Genomic DNA, 17,317 nt, shown 5'->3' with positions numbered 1-17,317 from the left:
TGTGTGTGTGTTTTTAAGCTATTGCATAGCTTCTATCGCGGGCCTTGAGCGCGGGGACCGAATCGAGAAATTCCGTAACGAAAAAACCTCACGCTCCCCACTCCGACGGGCTCGGAGGTGTGGCTTGAAGGCATGCTATGCAATAGCTTCACCGCGGCAGTCCCCGAGTGCCACACGTCTTTTTTTATTTATTTTATTTATTTATATTTGGGAAACAAACAATACAATATATCTTATAAATAAGAGATAACAAACCATACACATATCAGCAAAGTTTCCACTAAAATAAAAATGCAGGTATAAGTTTGTGGGTGTTTTTTTTATGAGAAAAAGGATAAATGTTAAAGTTACTAATTACTATGTGAAGTTGATGTGTTTGTTGTGTAAAACATATATGTCAGCATTGGGTAATAAACCGATTTTAACGTTTTTGGAATTTTATTTCCGTTTTAAAATTGTTGGTGTATGCTAATAGCGAAATTCAAAACCTTTGGCGTATCTATGCATTAAATCATTTTCATTCACAAATCTTTTGAAAATAATTAAGTGCATAATTTTCTACATTACAATATTGAATACTGCATCAGTATACATATTTAAAGATCAAAAAACATACACACACTTTACACTTTTTTAAATCAACAAAGATAACAAGCAGAGTTTTAAAAAAGGTACGAAAAATAACTGACAAATTCCTTTGATTCCATATCTATTCATTATTATTAAACCGAAGTGTCATTCGCAATGCACGTTTTTAAACACAAACAAGTTATTTGTTCACAATATCTTAAGGAAAATAAATGCACAGTCTGCAGATGAAATATCATGTGTGTTTTATAAATAAAATATCTAGAAATGAGTTAGGGAATGCTACTGCGTGGTAGCGCACTTAAGTGTAGGTTGAGTATGGTTTTTGCTATTTTTGGGAGAAGTAGAAAATAATAATGTCCTTTGTATTGATTTTATACCAATCCATATTAATATTATAAATGCGAAAGTAACTCTGTCTGTCTGTCTGTTACTTAATCACGCCTAAATTACTGAACCAATTTTCATGAAATTTGGTATGGAGATATTTTGATACCCGAGGAAGGTCATAGGCTACTTTTTATCCCGGGAAAATGACGAAATCCCGGAAATCCCACGGGAACGGGAACTATGCAGGTTTTTCTTTGACTCCGCCCGCGAAACCTAGTATTTTATAATTATAGGTATATAATGCATTTATAATTTAAATACTTTAGATGTATTATGAATTTGTTTCAAGTGTGTAATATTAAGATGTTTTACCTACTATGTAATGTATAAGTCTCAACAAGCGTTTGTTTTAAATAGTGATAGCATAATGTAGCATTGCTGGTCTTGGTGGTGTTTTCACTAAGTGCAATATAATCATCTCTAGCATATAATATAGGCTCATATTTACCACTTCCTACCGTATAAATGTATACTCCCTCTTTTACGTACTAGAAATAACATTTTTAATTTTTATGACCATCACGACATAGGTATAACATCTGAGATTCCCCGTGACCACGCTCGATGTAAAGTGTTCGAATCGTCGGGTAAAATATTGAAATGAATAAATCGCAATTCAAATAGTCTTTATCTACCAAATGTATATTACTCGCATAAACAAGAATTTATTTTATAAAGTTATTTATTTTACCATACTCTCAATTAGTATGGTAAAATAAATAAATAAATATCAGTCCCACATATCACAAATACATACTCACAAACATCCAGCTAACAGCTCACTGAACCGGAAAACTGTAGCAGATAGCTGTGACCTGAGATTTAGATTTATTTTCATTAAAATTTCCCGGTTTTACTCTCGCGTTCCACTCTAAGATTTTATGGGAGTCTTGGAGATAAAAATGCTGGTATTTCTGTGGACATTTTATATGAAAATATAAAAATATGTAGTGTTTATTATGATGTTTGTATTTATGTGTACTATTCTAGGTGTTTATTAAAATAAATGACCTTCTAGATTTCCGCTCGCTTCGCTCCCGTTTTCGAAGAAAAACTCGCGTGGGATTTCCGGGATAAAAAGTAGCCTATGTGTTATTCTCGGTCTTCAGCTACCTACATACCAAATTTTATTTTAATCGGTTCAGTAGTATTTTGCGTGATAAAGTAACAAACATCCATCCATTCCATCTTCTTACTCACAGTGTTTCACTTCACGTATCACGATAAAATATGTAAGTACATAACGGATACTATAACTTTTTGTATAGCACAAAATCAGATCCTTTATAAGCAGAGGTTTAATATATTAATTGAATTGAATGCCATATAACCCAAAATATCAAATATAGCATGTTATGCTAAAACACAAGCTCATAAATAGATATACCTATTCACTTAATATTATATTTTATAACAGATAATAATATGATATAATATATTTAGTTATAGATAGATATATATAGATATTTTATATAATATATTTAGTTATAGGCTTGATCCTACAGACAAACTGCATGTGCAGTTTTGTGGGACTTAGACTTAAGTTATTGTAATAATTTGTAAGAATAATTTCAATAAATAAATAATAAATAATAATAAACTTTATATAAAGGAAAGGCTTTACAAGGTTTCGCTCTCAGTCATCACCCGTTTTTAGTAAACAAATTTTCATACCCTATTTGCCAATGATAAGTTTTATTTTTGCAAAAAACCTACCTACCTGCCTTCCTACCTGTGTTCCTACCCTTAGAAAAACGCAGAACCTTCAACTCTCTTCCTGGAAACCTTCAAAACAGTTATTTTTGTAAACACTAGCGGTCCGCCCCGGCTTCGCCCGTGGTACATATGAAAAATAGATGTTGGCCGATTCTCAGACTTACCCGATATGCACAGAAAATTTCATGAGAATCGGTCCACCCGTTTCGGAGGAGTATGCAGACTAACATTGTGACACGAGAATTTTATATATAAGAAGTAGATTAAATTAGTTGAAGTTGAGTGAAATGATCCTTATTTCAAAAATCTAATACTAATTATCAGTCGTTCTATAATTATTCCCATCTCCCAAACTTAAAAGCTATATATCAGCTAAGTTAAGATAACATCGACACACAAACTTATTAGAACTTTGTCCAATATAACTTTCCCGATTTAAGTTACGTCGTGACGATTCTAAGTAATGACTTATTTATAGAAATCATTAAAACTGATTGTAATTAAAACGTAAAAGCTTCCTTTATCATGGAAATTAAATAATATAGGTAGTTAAAACATTAATAATTAATTATTATTTACCTCTAAATAAGTACCATTCCTTTCTTCCTAAGTGACTTTATAAAATCCGCAAAAGTAAGTGATATCCAGATTTTTTGTGTTTGATTATCCACAACTCCTAAAGAGGTGTATGTTGAGTTTAGTTGTCTGTTTTGTGTTTGATTTTATCTATATTTATTAATATTGAAGTGAAACTTCTTTATCGGGGTTGGAAAAAAATGTAGTGTAAAATTTTTTCGTTACGCGTGACATTTTTCCGTTACGCGCCATCTTTTTCCCCTACCACGCGTGATTCGACGTATTTCTGTAAAGTTGCATATAGTAAATTATTTTTTAAAAAATAAGGTCATAAAGAAGTTTCACTTCTTACGTGTGTACACTAGTACACGAACACATTTTTTTTTTATATTATGTGTATCATACATTTATAAATAAAAGATTATAACAGATTTTAAGTCTCCCTGTGACCACACTCGCTGCAAAGTGTGCGTAGTCGGGTGAATAAATTGCGTTTAAAATCCGACTTTAATTTATTTCTCTTCTAAAAACAATGTCATGTCGCCCACCATAACACTGTAGACTCCATTAAAAATACATTATCTACACTAATATTATATAGTGAAGAGTTTGTTTGTTTAAACGCGCTAATCTCAGGAACTACTGGTCCGATTAGAAAAATTATTTCGGTGTAATTAGCCCATTTATCGAGGAGGCTATATTAAATCATCACGCTAAAGCTTACAGAAGCGGAGCCACGCGGGTGAAACCGCGGGGCACAGCTAGCAAGTAGTAAAAATAAAAAGCGCTATATAAATATTATTCCAGAAACGAGAATGGTCCGATGGTCGCGTCAACATGATTTTTGCAAACCCTCACATTCGAGCCAGGCGGAATGAATTGTAACAGACAGCTTTTGTTTTAATACCTTTTTCAAGCAAAAATGTATGAAAGAGTCTCTGTTATGTAAGGGGTCAAAATATATTTTTAAAGCAAATAGTTAAAAAAGGTTTAAAACTACATTCTTGAAACGGTATAAAAATAAGTTTTTGAAGGCATTTAATGTGTTAAAAATAGAGCGTGTTTGCCGAGCATACGTGTCAGAAGTGAAACTTCCTTGGAAAGATTCAAAGATACCAAAATCGTCGCATTACTCCGTGACGTGACGGTATTGCCATGACGCGACCGTGAAATTATACTCTGAACGTACCTAAAGAAGTTTCACTTCAAAAAACGCTCTGATTTTGTATTGGAAATGCAACTGGCTTTAAGTAATAGATAAAAATGTCACTTTTGTGAAATAGGAATAACGTATATACTTAACTAAATAAAATTCGCAACTTACTAAAGATTCGTAATAAAGAGCTTTTGCTGTTCAAAATGAATAAAAGATTAGTTATTTATGTAACAGGTATAAGAGGATAAACCTTGGTTCACACGTGTATCCAATACTTCGGGGAATGTATGAATATTCTAATAAATAATAAAAAAGAGCGTGTGTGCCGAGCACACGTGTCAGAAGTGAAACTTCTCTATCAAGATTAAAATATACCAAAATCGTCGCCTTACTCCATGACGTGACGGTATTGCCATGACGCGACATTGAAATTTTACTCTCAACGCGCTTAAAGAAGTTTTACTTCAATAATGCTAAAACTTCTCTTTTTATGGCTTTTTTTAGATAATATTATAATTATGAACTCGTTCAATAGTATTGAAAAAATCATGCGCGATGAAAATTTTGGCTTTTTAGCATCAATCTATCTATACTAATATTATTAAGCTGAATAATGTTTGTTTGTTTGAATGCGCTGCCTCAGGTCCGATTAGAAAAATTCTTTCGGTGTAAGATAGCCCATCTATCGAGGAAGGCTAGGCTATTTAACATTACGTTAGGCTAGGCTATTTACAATGCAGGTAAAACCGCAGGGCACAGCTAGTTTATGATAAATATGACGTAGGAATGTAATACAAAAAAGATTCTTTTTTTTTTAATTTTGTATATTATATTATAATTATTAGTGTGACTTACCAAGTAGGTAAAAATTGTTCTTCTTTTATGTCTGCTTGAGTTCATAAAAATACCTATTGAACGGTTTTGAATCTCGATTTAACTGTACACAATATTATTTACTAAACTATACTACCCACATTCTTTCAAAATTGCTTGAAAATTCAACGTAAAGGAATATTACTTATATTTAATCGCTTTTTATGTCTCAAAATAAATAATAATACATTTTAATACATTAATCGTCTCTGCTGTTACATTTTACAAGTTTATATTCAAAAGTTCTCGAAACTCCAGTCAATCATAGAATGGAGATTGGAATTTAGCATTCAAAAAAACGGACTCAGCATGCCAGATGGTAACTATTCCACGGCATATGACCTAGATCTGTCTGTCTGTAACAAATCTCATTAACTATGCAGCTCTGTGGAACTGGGGCGGTACATTATAAATTGTAACGAGTTATCATCTAGAAGCACATTTTGATATGCTAACACTTGTCCCGGCTTCACTTGCATTGTCGAAAACTTAGAATAAAGCTTTCCGCCCGCGGCTTCACTGGTTTTTTTCCAAAGGAAAACCCGCATAGTTCCCGTTCCCGTGGGATTTCCGGGATAAAACCTATTTAGCTATTCTAGAAGAATATGATATCTACATGAAGACTGTGAGGCAATTCGTTTTTTTTTTAATAAGTCAATTAGGCATCATGTATCGAATTCAATGCTTAATAATTTACAATATTACTTTGGAAGAACATAAAAATAATTAGATTAGTAGGTTTTATTTAGTAGGAAATACGTACAGAATAACCGAAATAAACTAGGAAAATAATTACACGTGTAACATATTTTCTTTGGATTATGAATGGCAGGATAATTACAATAATATATTTATTTGGAGTTATAATATTTCATTGTCTTGCGATGTTGATCCCGATAAATCTATACTAATATTATAAAGCTGAAGAGTTTGTTTGTTTGTTTGTTTGGTTGTTTGTTTGTTTGAACGCGCTAATCTCGGGAACTACTAGTCCAATTTGAAAAATTCTTTCGGTGTTAGATAGCTCATTTATCGAGGAAGGCTATAGGCTATATACCATCACGCTACGACCAACAGGAGAGGAGCCACGGGGGTGAAACCGCGCGGAGCGGCTAGTCTTTTATAAAGATTTTATGTTGATTATTAATATATACTAGCTGTTTATCCGCGGATTTACTCACATGGCATTATCCATCCATTGTAAAATCTATTTCAAATTTAAATAAGTAGCCCTTATCCACCTATCAGGTTGTATCTCTTAATTAATTTTTCCCTGCGTGTTCAAGCAATTAATAAATGAATTCAATTTCAATTTATAACATTTTTTCAATAGGAATAAAAGAGTTTATCTGTGAAAATGTAACTGACCAAATTTCCTTTAATATTTATTGCATTCATAAATTCATAAATACAAATAAAGAGAATTAATAAAACTACACTATACTTTAACAATAATTTCCTATATTTAGTTATTTCTTAGTTCTGTCCTATCAAGGCAACATCTCTTAGGTCACAGACTCACAGTGGCAATTACTTAAGAGCTAGAACACATTGTATATATATAAGATAAGGTACGTGTGTCTTGGCCTTACAAAGATATCTTGGTACAATTCCATTAAATTACTTATAGACTACAGGCCCATGTTGAAAAAATTATGGGTCATTTGACCCACCACCTGACCTATCTAGAATGATATAAGAGCATAAAATAATAAGATTCAGCACTATGACGTCACTCGTAAGCTGTCCACCTGAGTGCAGGTGAGAATTCGAAAGTTCAGGTAGAGATTTTCTCCCCTTGTCTCCATGATTTTTGTACGGCGTTGCGGAATAATGGCTTAAAAGCAGTATAGAAATAGTATGACACAGATGCCGTACAAAAATGGTGGTCCACAAAGTCGGAATTTATTTTTATTTTTCGACAGTTGCCGGGGTAAATTTGGTCATTTGATTTTGTACGGCATCTGTGTCATACTATTTCTATACTACTTTTAATCAATTATTCCGCAACGCCGTATAAAAATCATGGAGACAAGGGGAGAAAATCTCTACCTGAACCTTCGAATTCTCATCTGCACTCAGGTGGACAGCTTACGAGTGACGTCATAGTGCTGAATCTTATTATTTTATGCTCTTATATCATTCTAGATAGGTCAGGTGGTGGGTCAAATGACCCATAATTTTTTCAACACGGGCCTGTAGTCTATTATTTAAATTGAAATAAATAAGAGTTTTCATTTGCAGGTATTGTTACGTTTTTTAAAGGAAATTGCAGAATTATTTTAAGTAAGAAGGAATAACTTTTATTCTGGAGGGAATATTCAACACCTTTTTGATTATAAATTACTAGCGGTCCGCCCCGGCTTCACCCGTGGTACCTACATGTTCACGTTTTTCTTCATAAGAACCATCCTCGTACCTACTTCAAGGAATAGATTCCGCAGCGCACGCGATGACAGAATTTTAATTAAGGAATTTTTTACACCTTGGGTTACATTATTGCATTTTTGGTAAGGACCTCTATTTTTTTTGAAAATGCAATATAGCCTATGTTGCTCAGTGAAGATGCAGCTTTCTAATGGCGAAAGAATTTTTGAAATCGGTCCAGTAGTTTATGCGTGAAAACCATACATACATACATACATAATTTTTCCTCTTTATAATATAAAGTGTAGAATAAGTATAGATATTTATCTTATGAGTTACGAAATAGTTTTACTGAAAAAGAATTTTTCAGTTATTACCCAGCCCATATAAGTTCCATATATTTTCCAAATTTAAAAAACAACAAAAGAAATTTCCACGAAACTTATATTTATTCTTATTTTTCTCATAGTTTGTTCGCCTCATACGACAATTCACATTTTTGACTTAAAAACATGAAATCTACATATAAATGAGAGAAGACACTGTGACTTTATGTTTTATGTATGATTTTCTTCAGCACTGGTCATAAATATTTATCTTTGTGGATTATGGCGTGCTACCTATTTTTTAAAAAAGCGGAGTAGTTTTTTGGGAAGTCAGTCTTTTTATTTTTAAACATCTTGGTCAACGTTAACCGTCGTAGTTCTATGTATTTAGGTAAGGACTATATTATTTTTCAAGTCAATTAGCAAAAAGTTCCTGAGATTAGCGCATTCAATCAAACAAAGAAACTTTTCTGCTTTATAATATTAGCAAAAACTGCTTTTTATTTCAGTATGCATTGTATACCAAAGGCTTGAAGGTATCTACCTCATATTATTATGTTAATAAGCACATAATATTATTTACTTAAACATTAAAATAACATTATGTAGGTACTCTCCTTTTATTTACTTTTAATCAAGCCGCACAAAACCACACAAATAACGCATACATATTAAAACGCAAGTAAACAATTTAATTCCCGCCAAAAATCACAGGAAACTTTTCATTACCTCGATTCTATTGACACATCACAAAATGGCGACGAAAACAGTTTTAATTACAAAAGCTGTTATCGGAGGGGATTGGACGTGGAAACTTTTTAAAAATGTATATTTTAACGAAAAAATTATGCGATCGTTTTGGGTGGGTCGCACTTAATAATATAAGTTTATTTAATGACTAGCTTTCCACCCACGGCTTCGCTTAGTCTAAAACCCAATAAATTATATACGAGGAAGGTTTTAACCTTCCTCTTGAATCAGTCTATCTAATAAACACCGCATCAAAACTCGTTGTGTAGTTTTAAATATTTAAGCATACATAGGGCGAACAGGCAGCGAAATCGTTTTATACTATGTGGTATGTAGTGATAATAGTATGTGCTTTTGAATTAGGACGTTTGTTACGAAGATATGTAACTGTTTGTTTCGTAAGCTATGGGGAATGCTCTGAGGAATTGTACCAATTACAACCAGACAGTTCTATCTGCTGAACACTCAGTAAAATAAATACCATTTGCACCAGAATCATCTCCAGCAGAGTTCACAAATTAGAACATGTAGGCATTCGGGGAACACCTCTCAAATTGCTAACGGATTATTTATTAAACCGCACCCAAACTTATTTTCATTTTCATTTCCTACAAAATTTATTTTCATTTTCATTTTCATTTCCTACAAATTCATTTTCATTTATAGTTAGAGTGTATATGTGTATAATCTTGGTCTGTTTTACATAAACTGCAAAGATACAACACTAGCCAAGTATGAATTAATCCTTATAGACTACAGGCCCATGTTGAAAAATTTATGGGTTATTTGAACCACCAGGTGACATTTTTGTAATTCAGTACGGCATTTTTGTCATACTATTTCAATACTGCTTTTAATCCATTATTCCGCAACGCCGTACAAAAATCATGGAGACAAGGGAAAAAAATACCTGTACTTTCGAATTCTCATCTGCACTCAGTTGGACAGCTTACAAGTGACAGCATAGTGCTGAATCTTATTATTTTATGCTCTTATATCGTTCTAGATAGGTCATCTGGTTGTTCAAATGACCCATAAATTTTTCAACATGGGCCTGTAGTCTATTACGCGTGCAACAAGAAAAGCGTCATCTTACTGTCATTTTATTTCAATATTTTCTATAATCGAATGGTAGATAAATATCGATATACAGAGGGAAAACAACGTACGGAAATACGGAGGAAATTAAAATCTGAGCGCAACGCTGTGCTATTGACATTTTTCATTTTATTGTCAAACTCATCTTTTATAGTGCTTTTGAAAGTATTAAAATAACGTATTTTGCTAAGTGCTTTTGAATAATTGCATTAGGTACATAATTTCATTTATTTTGCACTATTCCATGAACTTCATAAATTTCCATTCACTAGGTTGACTGGTAGAGATTGCTGTTCAGTTATTAGGTCGCCACTTGTACAAAGGATGCCTTTTTATGTTGTTCATTTGCTTTGTAATATCTATTTTTGTACAAAGTCTTCTTATAAATAAAAAAAACTTGACATGAAAACATAATAGCTTTTTATTAAGTTTTTATCGAGAAACGCGGCCACAAGTCAGCAAAAGAAGACTCAGCGCTGTCGCAAAGTGCTGTGTTGTTTCTGATGGATTTTTCGCAAATAATTCAGAAAACCTATAGTATGTAAGTAAAATTTAATCGTATAATTAGGTTAATGCTATAAATGAAGCTTCTTACTGAGATATAATTATAACCTTAATTATCAATATTATAAGACGTATAATTCATCTAAAAACATGTATTATTCCAACAATAAAAACAAGCTTTTTGATCGTAAAGTAACACAGTAATATTGAATGGCATAAAATAAATACCAAGAAAGATTCAATATAAACACTACACAAGCGATTTAACTTCAGAAACAATACAATTAGGAAACGTCAATGTTCCGTAAATAAGTAAAAAGTATTTATTTATTTATTTATTTATGGAACACACAACAATAAATACACATTACATTATATATAGGATGACATTATCTAATTACATAATTGTATCTTATGTATTTATCAATTGAGTATTTGAATAATAAAAAAATATTGATTTTTTTTATGTATTTTAAAACTTTATTATTAATAATATTGATATTCAATGCAAAAATCTCCAAAAAAGTTATTTTTCAATTAATTATAAGCAATTAAAAATTGATGAAATTTAAATTAAAGTCACGTGACTATAAACGCGCCATGACTGGTCACGATAGATGTGACGTCAAAATGTTATAGTTGTATACGTTTTTCTATCAACTGCAATGAGTGAAAACTAACATTATGACGTCACACGCGTTCGGGTGACGCTTCGGGAGTTGTCGGTGTGTTTTCGGTACTGGATTCAAAGACTAATTTTTTATTTTGAAATAACTTTTGAATTATTGCAAAAAACAATAAAAAAAAACAGTTTTGTTATGAAACTAATATATAATCTTTCCATTTAGCACAAAAAAAATTTTTATTCAAATACTCAATTATAGGTGTACACAACATTCACATTAATAACACTTATACAATTAAACAAAATAGAAAGAAAAACATAATCAATATAAGTACTAAATTTTTATATACTAGGTACTGGAAAAACTGTGAATAATTTGATGATTTTAATTGATCTGGTAAGAGCATCTCACTGAATATCTGTATTCTGTAAGTCATTAGTTACTTCGCGGAAATTCCTGCTCATAGCATGTTTTATTTACAACTAGCTGCGCTCCGCGGTTTTACCCGCAGTGCTCTGCTCCTGTTGGTCTTAGCGTGATGATATATAATTTATAGCCTATAGCCTTCCTCGATAAATGGGCTATCTAACACCGAAATAATTTTTCAAATCCGACCAGTTCTTGAGATAATCGCTTTCAAACAAACTTTTCATTTTTATAATAATAAGTATAGATGTAAGAGACGACTGCTTTAATTATTCACAAGGATGTGCAAAGCTAGGAGTATGGTTGAATAGACGAACAAATTGAAAAGGCACGCAAGTTTGTGAAGGAACTGTGGTAGTATGATAATTATATTATGCTGCGACGATGGTTGATTTTTACGTTCTATATCATAGTATTTCAAATCCATACTAATATTATAAATGCGAAAGTAACTCTGTCTGTCTGTCTGTTACTCAATCACGCCTAAACTACTGAACCAATTTTCATGAAATTTGGTATGGAGATATTTTGATACCCGAGAAAGGACATAGGCTACTTTTTATCCCGGGAAAATGACGCAATCCCGGAAATCCCACGGGAACGGAAACTATGCGGGTTTTTCTTTGACTGCGCGGGCGAAGCCGCGGGCGGAAACCTAGTACTATATACGTTATCTGGACATCCGTAAAGTTTGATTGAAAGGCTTTTTTTATAATTCTTAGGGTCACCACAAACGAGCCACAGATCGACGTTGATGTTCATATCGTTTTAAATAATAAGTTTGAAGTGTTTTGTCTATAATATTCCTAAACAGATCAGACGATTTTTGTAAGTTTTTATCAATCGATTCTTATTTGCAGGATGTTATTTAGTAAAATAAAAGCAGACTTAATCAAAAAGAAAGTTTTCATTGCAAATGGTATAAGAATTCACAAATATCACGAAATAGTATACTTAAAAGAAAGTCGCTTTCCGCTGTATCTAATATCTAATATTCTATTCTAATATTCTATATTCTAATATATATTATAAAGGCGAAAGTTTGTAAGGATGTATGGATGTATGGATGTTTGTTACTCTTTCACGTAAAAACTACTGAACCGATTACAATGAAATTTAGCACACATATAGAGGGTAACTTGGATTAACACATAGGATAGTTTTTATCACGGAAATCCCACGGGAACGGGAACTATGCGGGTTTTCCTTTGCAAACGCGGGCGAAGCCGCGGGCGGAAATCTAGTAGTGATATATATGAGACCATCATCACCATTGAATTCATCCCCTTCAACCTCTTCATCCCCTTCATCCCCTTCAACCTCTTCATCCCCTTCAACCCCTTCAACCTCTTCATCCCCTTCAACCCCTTCAACCTCTTCATCCTCTTCATCCCCTTCATCCCCTTCATCCCCTTCATCCCCTTCATCCCCTTCAACCTCTTCATCCCCTTCATCCTCTTCATCCCCTTCAACCTCTTCATCCCCTTCAACCCCTTCAACCTCTTCAACCTCTTCATCCCCTTCAACCCCTTCATCCCCTTCATCCCCTTCAACCTCTTCATCCCCTTCAACCTCTTCATCCCCTTCATCCCCTTCAACCCCTTCAACCTCTTCATCCTCTTCAACCTCTTCATCCCCTTCATCCCTTTCATCCCCTTCAACCTTCCGCAACAGATTTTGATGTTTTTAATAGATAGATTCAAGAGGAAGCTTTTAGTATATAATTTGTTAAGTTATAGACCAAGCAAAGCCGCGGGTGAAAAGCTAGTATTTTATAAGTGATTTAGATCAAACTGAACAAGGAAGGCCTTTTAAAAGAAAAAAAAGACGGGTTGCACTCCGGGAGCGCCGGCAGTAGTGAAAACTTGATTATTAACGTTCAGCATGTTTGATATTTTGGAATGGTATCCGTCTTACGCATGGAATATAAGGGCAAAAAAAAACATCCGTCTTACGCCCACGTGTCCTGACGCGAGTTTAAGATTTTATACCCAACGCCGCTAAAGAAGTTTTCACTTCAAAAAGACGGGTTGCACTCCGGGAGTGCCGGCAGAAGTGAAAACTTGATTATTAACGTTCAGCATGTTTGATATTTTGGAATGGTATCCATCTTACGCATGGAATATAAGAGCTAAAAAAAATCCGTCATCGCTTTTTCGATCAGGTCAGACGCGAGTTTAAGATTTTATACCCATTACAGAAAAAGTGCTCAACGCCGCTAAAGAAGTTTTCACTTCAAAAAAAATCCGTCTTACGCTTTTTCGATCAGGCCACGTGTCCTGACGCGAGGTTAAGATTTTATACCCAACGCCGCTAAAGAAGTTTTCACTTCAAAAATTGTGAATGATGTCACATAGACTAAGCGCTTTCGAACTTTTAAAAGTATTCATGGAGTCTCCACGATGTGATACAGTGCTGAAGTTTTCTAGCTGAAGTTCTTAGTTTGCAGTAAATCAATGGAGTGAAGGTTATTATAAAGTTTTATTATTTTTTTAACTTTATTATATGGAAGGGTTACTCTGGTCAAAGTTTAGTTGGATAGGCGTTATATTATAAAAACAAATAATAAGTACAAGAATAGGTAATTAATTTTGTGAATAGCTATATAAAAATAGGTTATTTAATTTTTGTTATTTTTTTTGTATGGAAACGTGCATATATTTAGTGTTTAAATCGCTTATTTATGTATTTATATATTCGTGAAAACAATAACAATTCGTATCAATGTTTCGTGGTAGCTGTGCTTGCTTTAAAATTAAACAGGGTTATTTCATAGTTCCTCAATTCTCGCATTGCATAGTTCGTTAGACGTACATAAATTTTAATATTTCCCTTAGTAATATTGAATTAATATGAGTTCACACAGGTAGGTATATACCTATATTTTAAAGAGATATATTATATAAGATTTTAACTTGCCTTTTCTAAGATAAAACAGCTTCAACTCTAAAGTATCTTGAACTTTTTCACATTTATATTCAACTTTTAAAACTTATTTTCGTTTGATCTGCTCTATTGATATTATACCTTTTTATCCCGTAGTTTTATTTGTCCTTTTCAGTCTGTATAAAACGTTTATATATATATTGTAGTATCCTCAAACTTGTGTTGAAATTGTAGAAAGCCTCGTCATTTTTCAGAAATACACAGGTAATCTATACTAATATTATAAAGCTGAAGAGTTTGTTTGTTTGTTTGAACGCGCTAATCTCAGGAACTACTGGGCCGATTTGAGAAATTCTTTCGGTGTTAGAAAGCCCATTTGTCGAGAAAGGCTATAGGCTATATATCATCACGTTAAGACCAACAGGAGCGGAGCAATGCGGGTAAAACCGCAGGGCAAAGCTAGTATATAATATGTTTGTTTTTAAATTTTGTAAAGGTGTAACGTATCTGTGTGTTTTCTTTTTAAAAAGTCACATTCAAATTTTCATTCCTTTAAATAAAAATTGCTTCGTTCATTACCAAAAAAATTCACACTCATAATTTCAAAAAGCACATCTAATAAGCAAGGGATTCTTCGCTTTCTTTGAGCACGAAATACACTTATATAGGGTGTTCATTCATGAATAGCGACAACCAATATACAGTATGTTCCTTTCATGTTACATACAAATATGAAAACATCCTTTAAAACGCGAGCACATTTAAAAAACACGAGCAACGAATGAATGTCATTATAAAAACGAAACTCTGTGTCCATTATATGTATGAAAACCGTATTTCAGAGGAACTTTTGTGCTCAATTTTTTGAAATATGAGAGTATTTTTCATTAGCAAGATAAGAGAGGTCTTTAGATTAATTTTGTGTTAATTGAAATTAGATTTGAATGTGATAAACTATTTGTTAAGGACATTAATAGCTTTTAACTCAAGAATACAAGTCTTGTTTCTTTTCGTTTATTTGTAATGAAAGCGTTTTGAATTATCTTATTTATGTGGATTTAATTTTATAAGGATTCTGAATAAGTGAATGATGAAATAATATAATTAAGTATGGAATTTAAAACACGACTGCTGATAAAATAATGTGGATATCACGAGTGAGAGGTCAAGAAGTAGAGTCATTATTTTAAATATAAAAAAGGAGCTGAAATATAAATATTTAGTTATTGATTGTTTTTTTATATTTCCAATGTAACTAGCAACACCTCATTTTTAAACTCTTACGAAATTCGAAACAAACCGCTTTAATAAGATGAATGTCTGATAGCTTAAAAGCATAAAAAATATCTCCAAAAAAGCGTATTAATAAACATACATAATTCAGTATTATAAAATATTTTATACACCTACATAAAGCATTTCCTACATCAGTGAAACCTTTCTAAAAAATTTCACGCACGGCACGAGGGCTTCAATAAACCGCAGAGCACTCAGGGTTATTGAACATTAACCTTACCGCCTCGTAGTTTTTGTAAAGCTTTTGTCTAGAAAGATACTGAGTTTTAAGAGCTTTGGTAGGTTGACATTTTAGGTACAAATGTAAAATAACTATAGACTACTTTCATGCTATCGAACATACGTTTAAAAGCAAGCAATGCCATTAGAAACATTTTAAATTTATTCTTTGACGTGACAACGTCTTATAATTCGATAGAGCCGGCTGCACGCACGAAAAAACATGACTCATGCGGCGTTACCTCGCTCTGAGGCGTTCCATGTAAGGCTTGAAGTGCAAGCGAGAGCGCGGAACGAGCGACAAAGAAGCACAATCGGACGTTGTCACGTTCAACTATCGTCAGTAAACCGACTTTACAGACATCCAATTTTTTTTATTATTTTTTAAGAGCTTTAACGCAATTTTACCGAGATTTAAGTAAAAAACTTTATAATTCATTGTAATTATAATAGTACATTTAATCATTACTTGCTACAGTAAAATCAGCCCCGTAACTGAGTTGCTTGCACTTAGCCTGTGACGTAGTAGATGCATTTGCTTCGATAAATTCAATTTATGGTCGTCATAGGTTATTGAAGAAATATTACTAAGTCTAAGGTTGGTCTATTAAGGCATATTGTTGATGTAATATTATTTCTTCATGTTAAAAAACAGTTATAAAATTAATATTACTAAGCCAAGGCGTATTTTTGTTTAATAAATATAAAAATTAAACTTACCTGTGGGAACTATGATGTTTTAATGTTGGTACTTCGTTCTGAATGATATCTGAAAACAAAAACATTATTTAATTTCAAATTATGCATATTAAAGTCATAGTTAGCTAGAAGGCTTTGTAAGATTTTTTTCTACAGTTAGGTAGTTAAAGAAGTTAGTCTATTTATATTTATGTTCAATCGTTGTAATAGTAATTGAACTGATAATAAAGTAAAAAATGTTATTAAAATTGTACATACATCAGCTAGTAAAACGATCAATAAATGTTTTTAAATTTAATGCTTCAACGTGATATGAATTGATATTATTCTGATGGCAATATTACGTAAGTACCTACGTGACATTAAATAATAATGACGGACGTTTTAGGGCCGATTTTTCAATGCTTGGATAAAACTTATCCGTCCAATATAGTATTTCACGATAATATTAAAATGTCACGTAAACTGTCAAATACGGGCAATTAGAATACGTTTTTAAAATGGCAGTTTTATACAATAATAGACGAATAAATTTTATCCAAGCATTGAAAAATCGGCCCTTAAGGAAAAAAACGTCCTGAAAAAATACGCGTAAATATTTTATTTTTCCTAGTTTTTGTATATCGTGATTTGTACTATATAGTGTATAGGTGTGTGGTACCTACAAAAGCCAGTTTCGAATACTGCACTAGATTATGTTGATAACTGAGATTGATATAATATTATGCTTATCTAATATTTTGTTGTAAAATAGTAAAAGCTTAGGGTAATAGTATAACAATATTGACAACTGGACAACATATAAAATCGAAGGTTTTGGA

At 32.5% G+C, this 17,317-nt stretch overlaps 1 protein-coding gene across 1 annotated transcript in view; it reads right to left on the bottom strand.

The window, feature by feature from the left end:
- Positions 1–17,317, bottom strand: part of LOC149478495 (cell adhesion molecule Dscam2-like) — a 77,000-nt gene that overhangs the window by 28,472 nt on the left and 31,211 nt on the right. Inside the window, exon 5 of the mRNA XM_089709264.1 lies at positions 16,518–16,566. Within this exon, the coding sequence (XP_089565390.1) occupies positions 16,518–16,566 (49 nt within the window). The remainder of the gene's footprint in view (positions 1–16,517; positions 16,567–17,317) is intronic.

The sequence above is a fragment of the Colias philodice genome, chromosome 22, assembly GCF_061535455.1.
Source record: "Colias philodice isolate Cphi_HAF_F1 chromosome 22, ilColPhil1 Martin Lab GWU primary, whole genome shotgun sequence".
NCBI classification, from domain to species: Eukaryota; Metazoa; Arthropoda; class Insecta; order Lepidoptera; family Pieridae; genus Colias; species Colias philodice.
The sequence above is the reverse complement of the archived record's forward strand: the minus strand, read 5'-3'. Positions and strand labels throughout refer to the sequence as shown.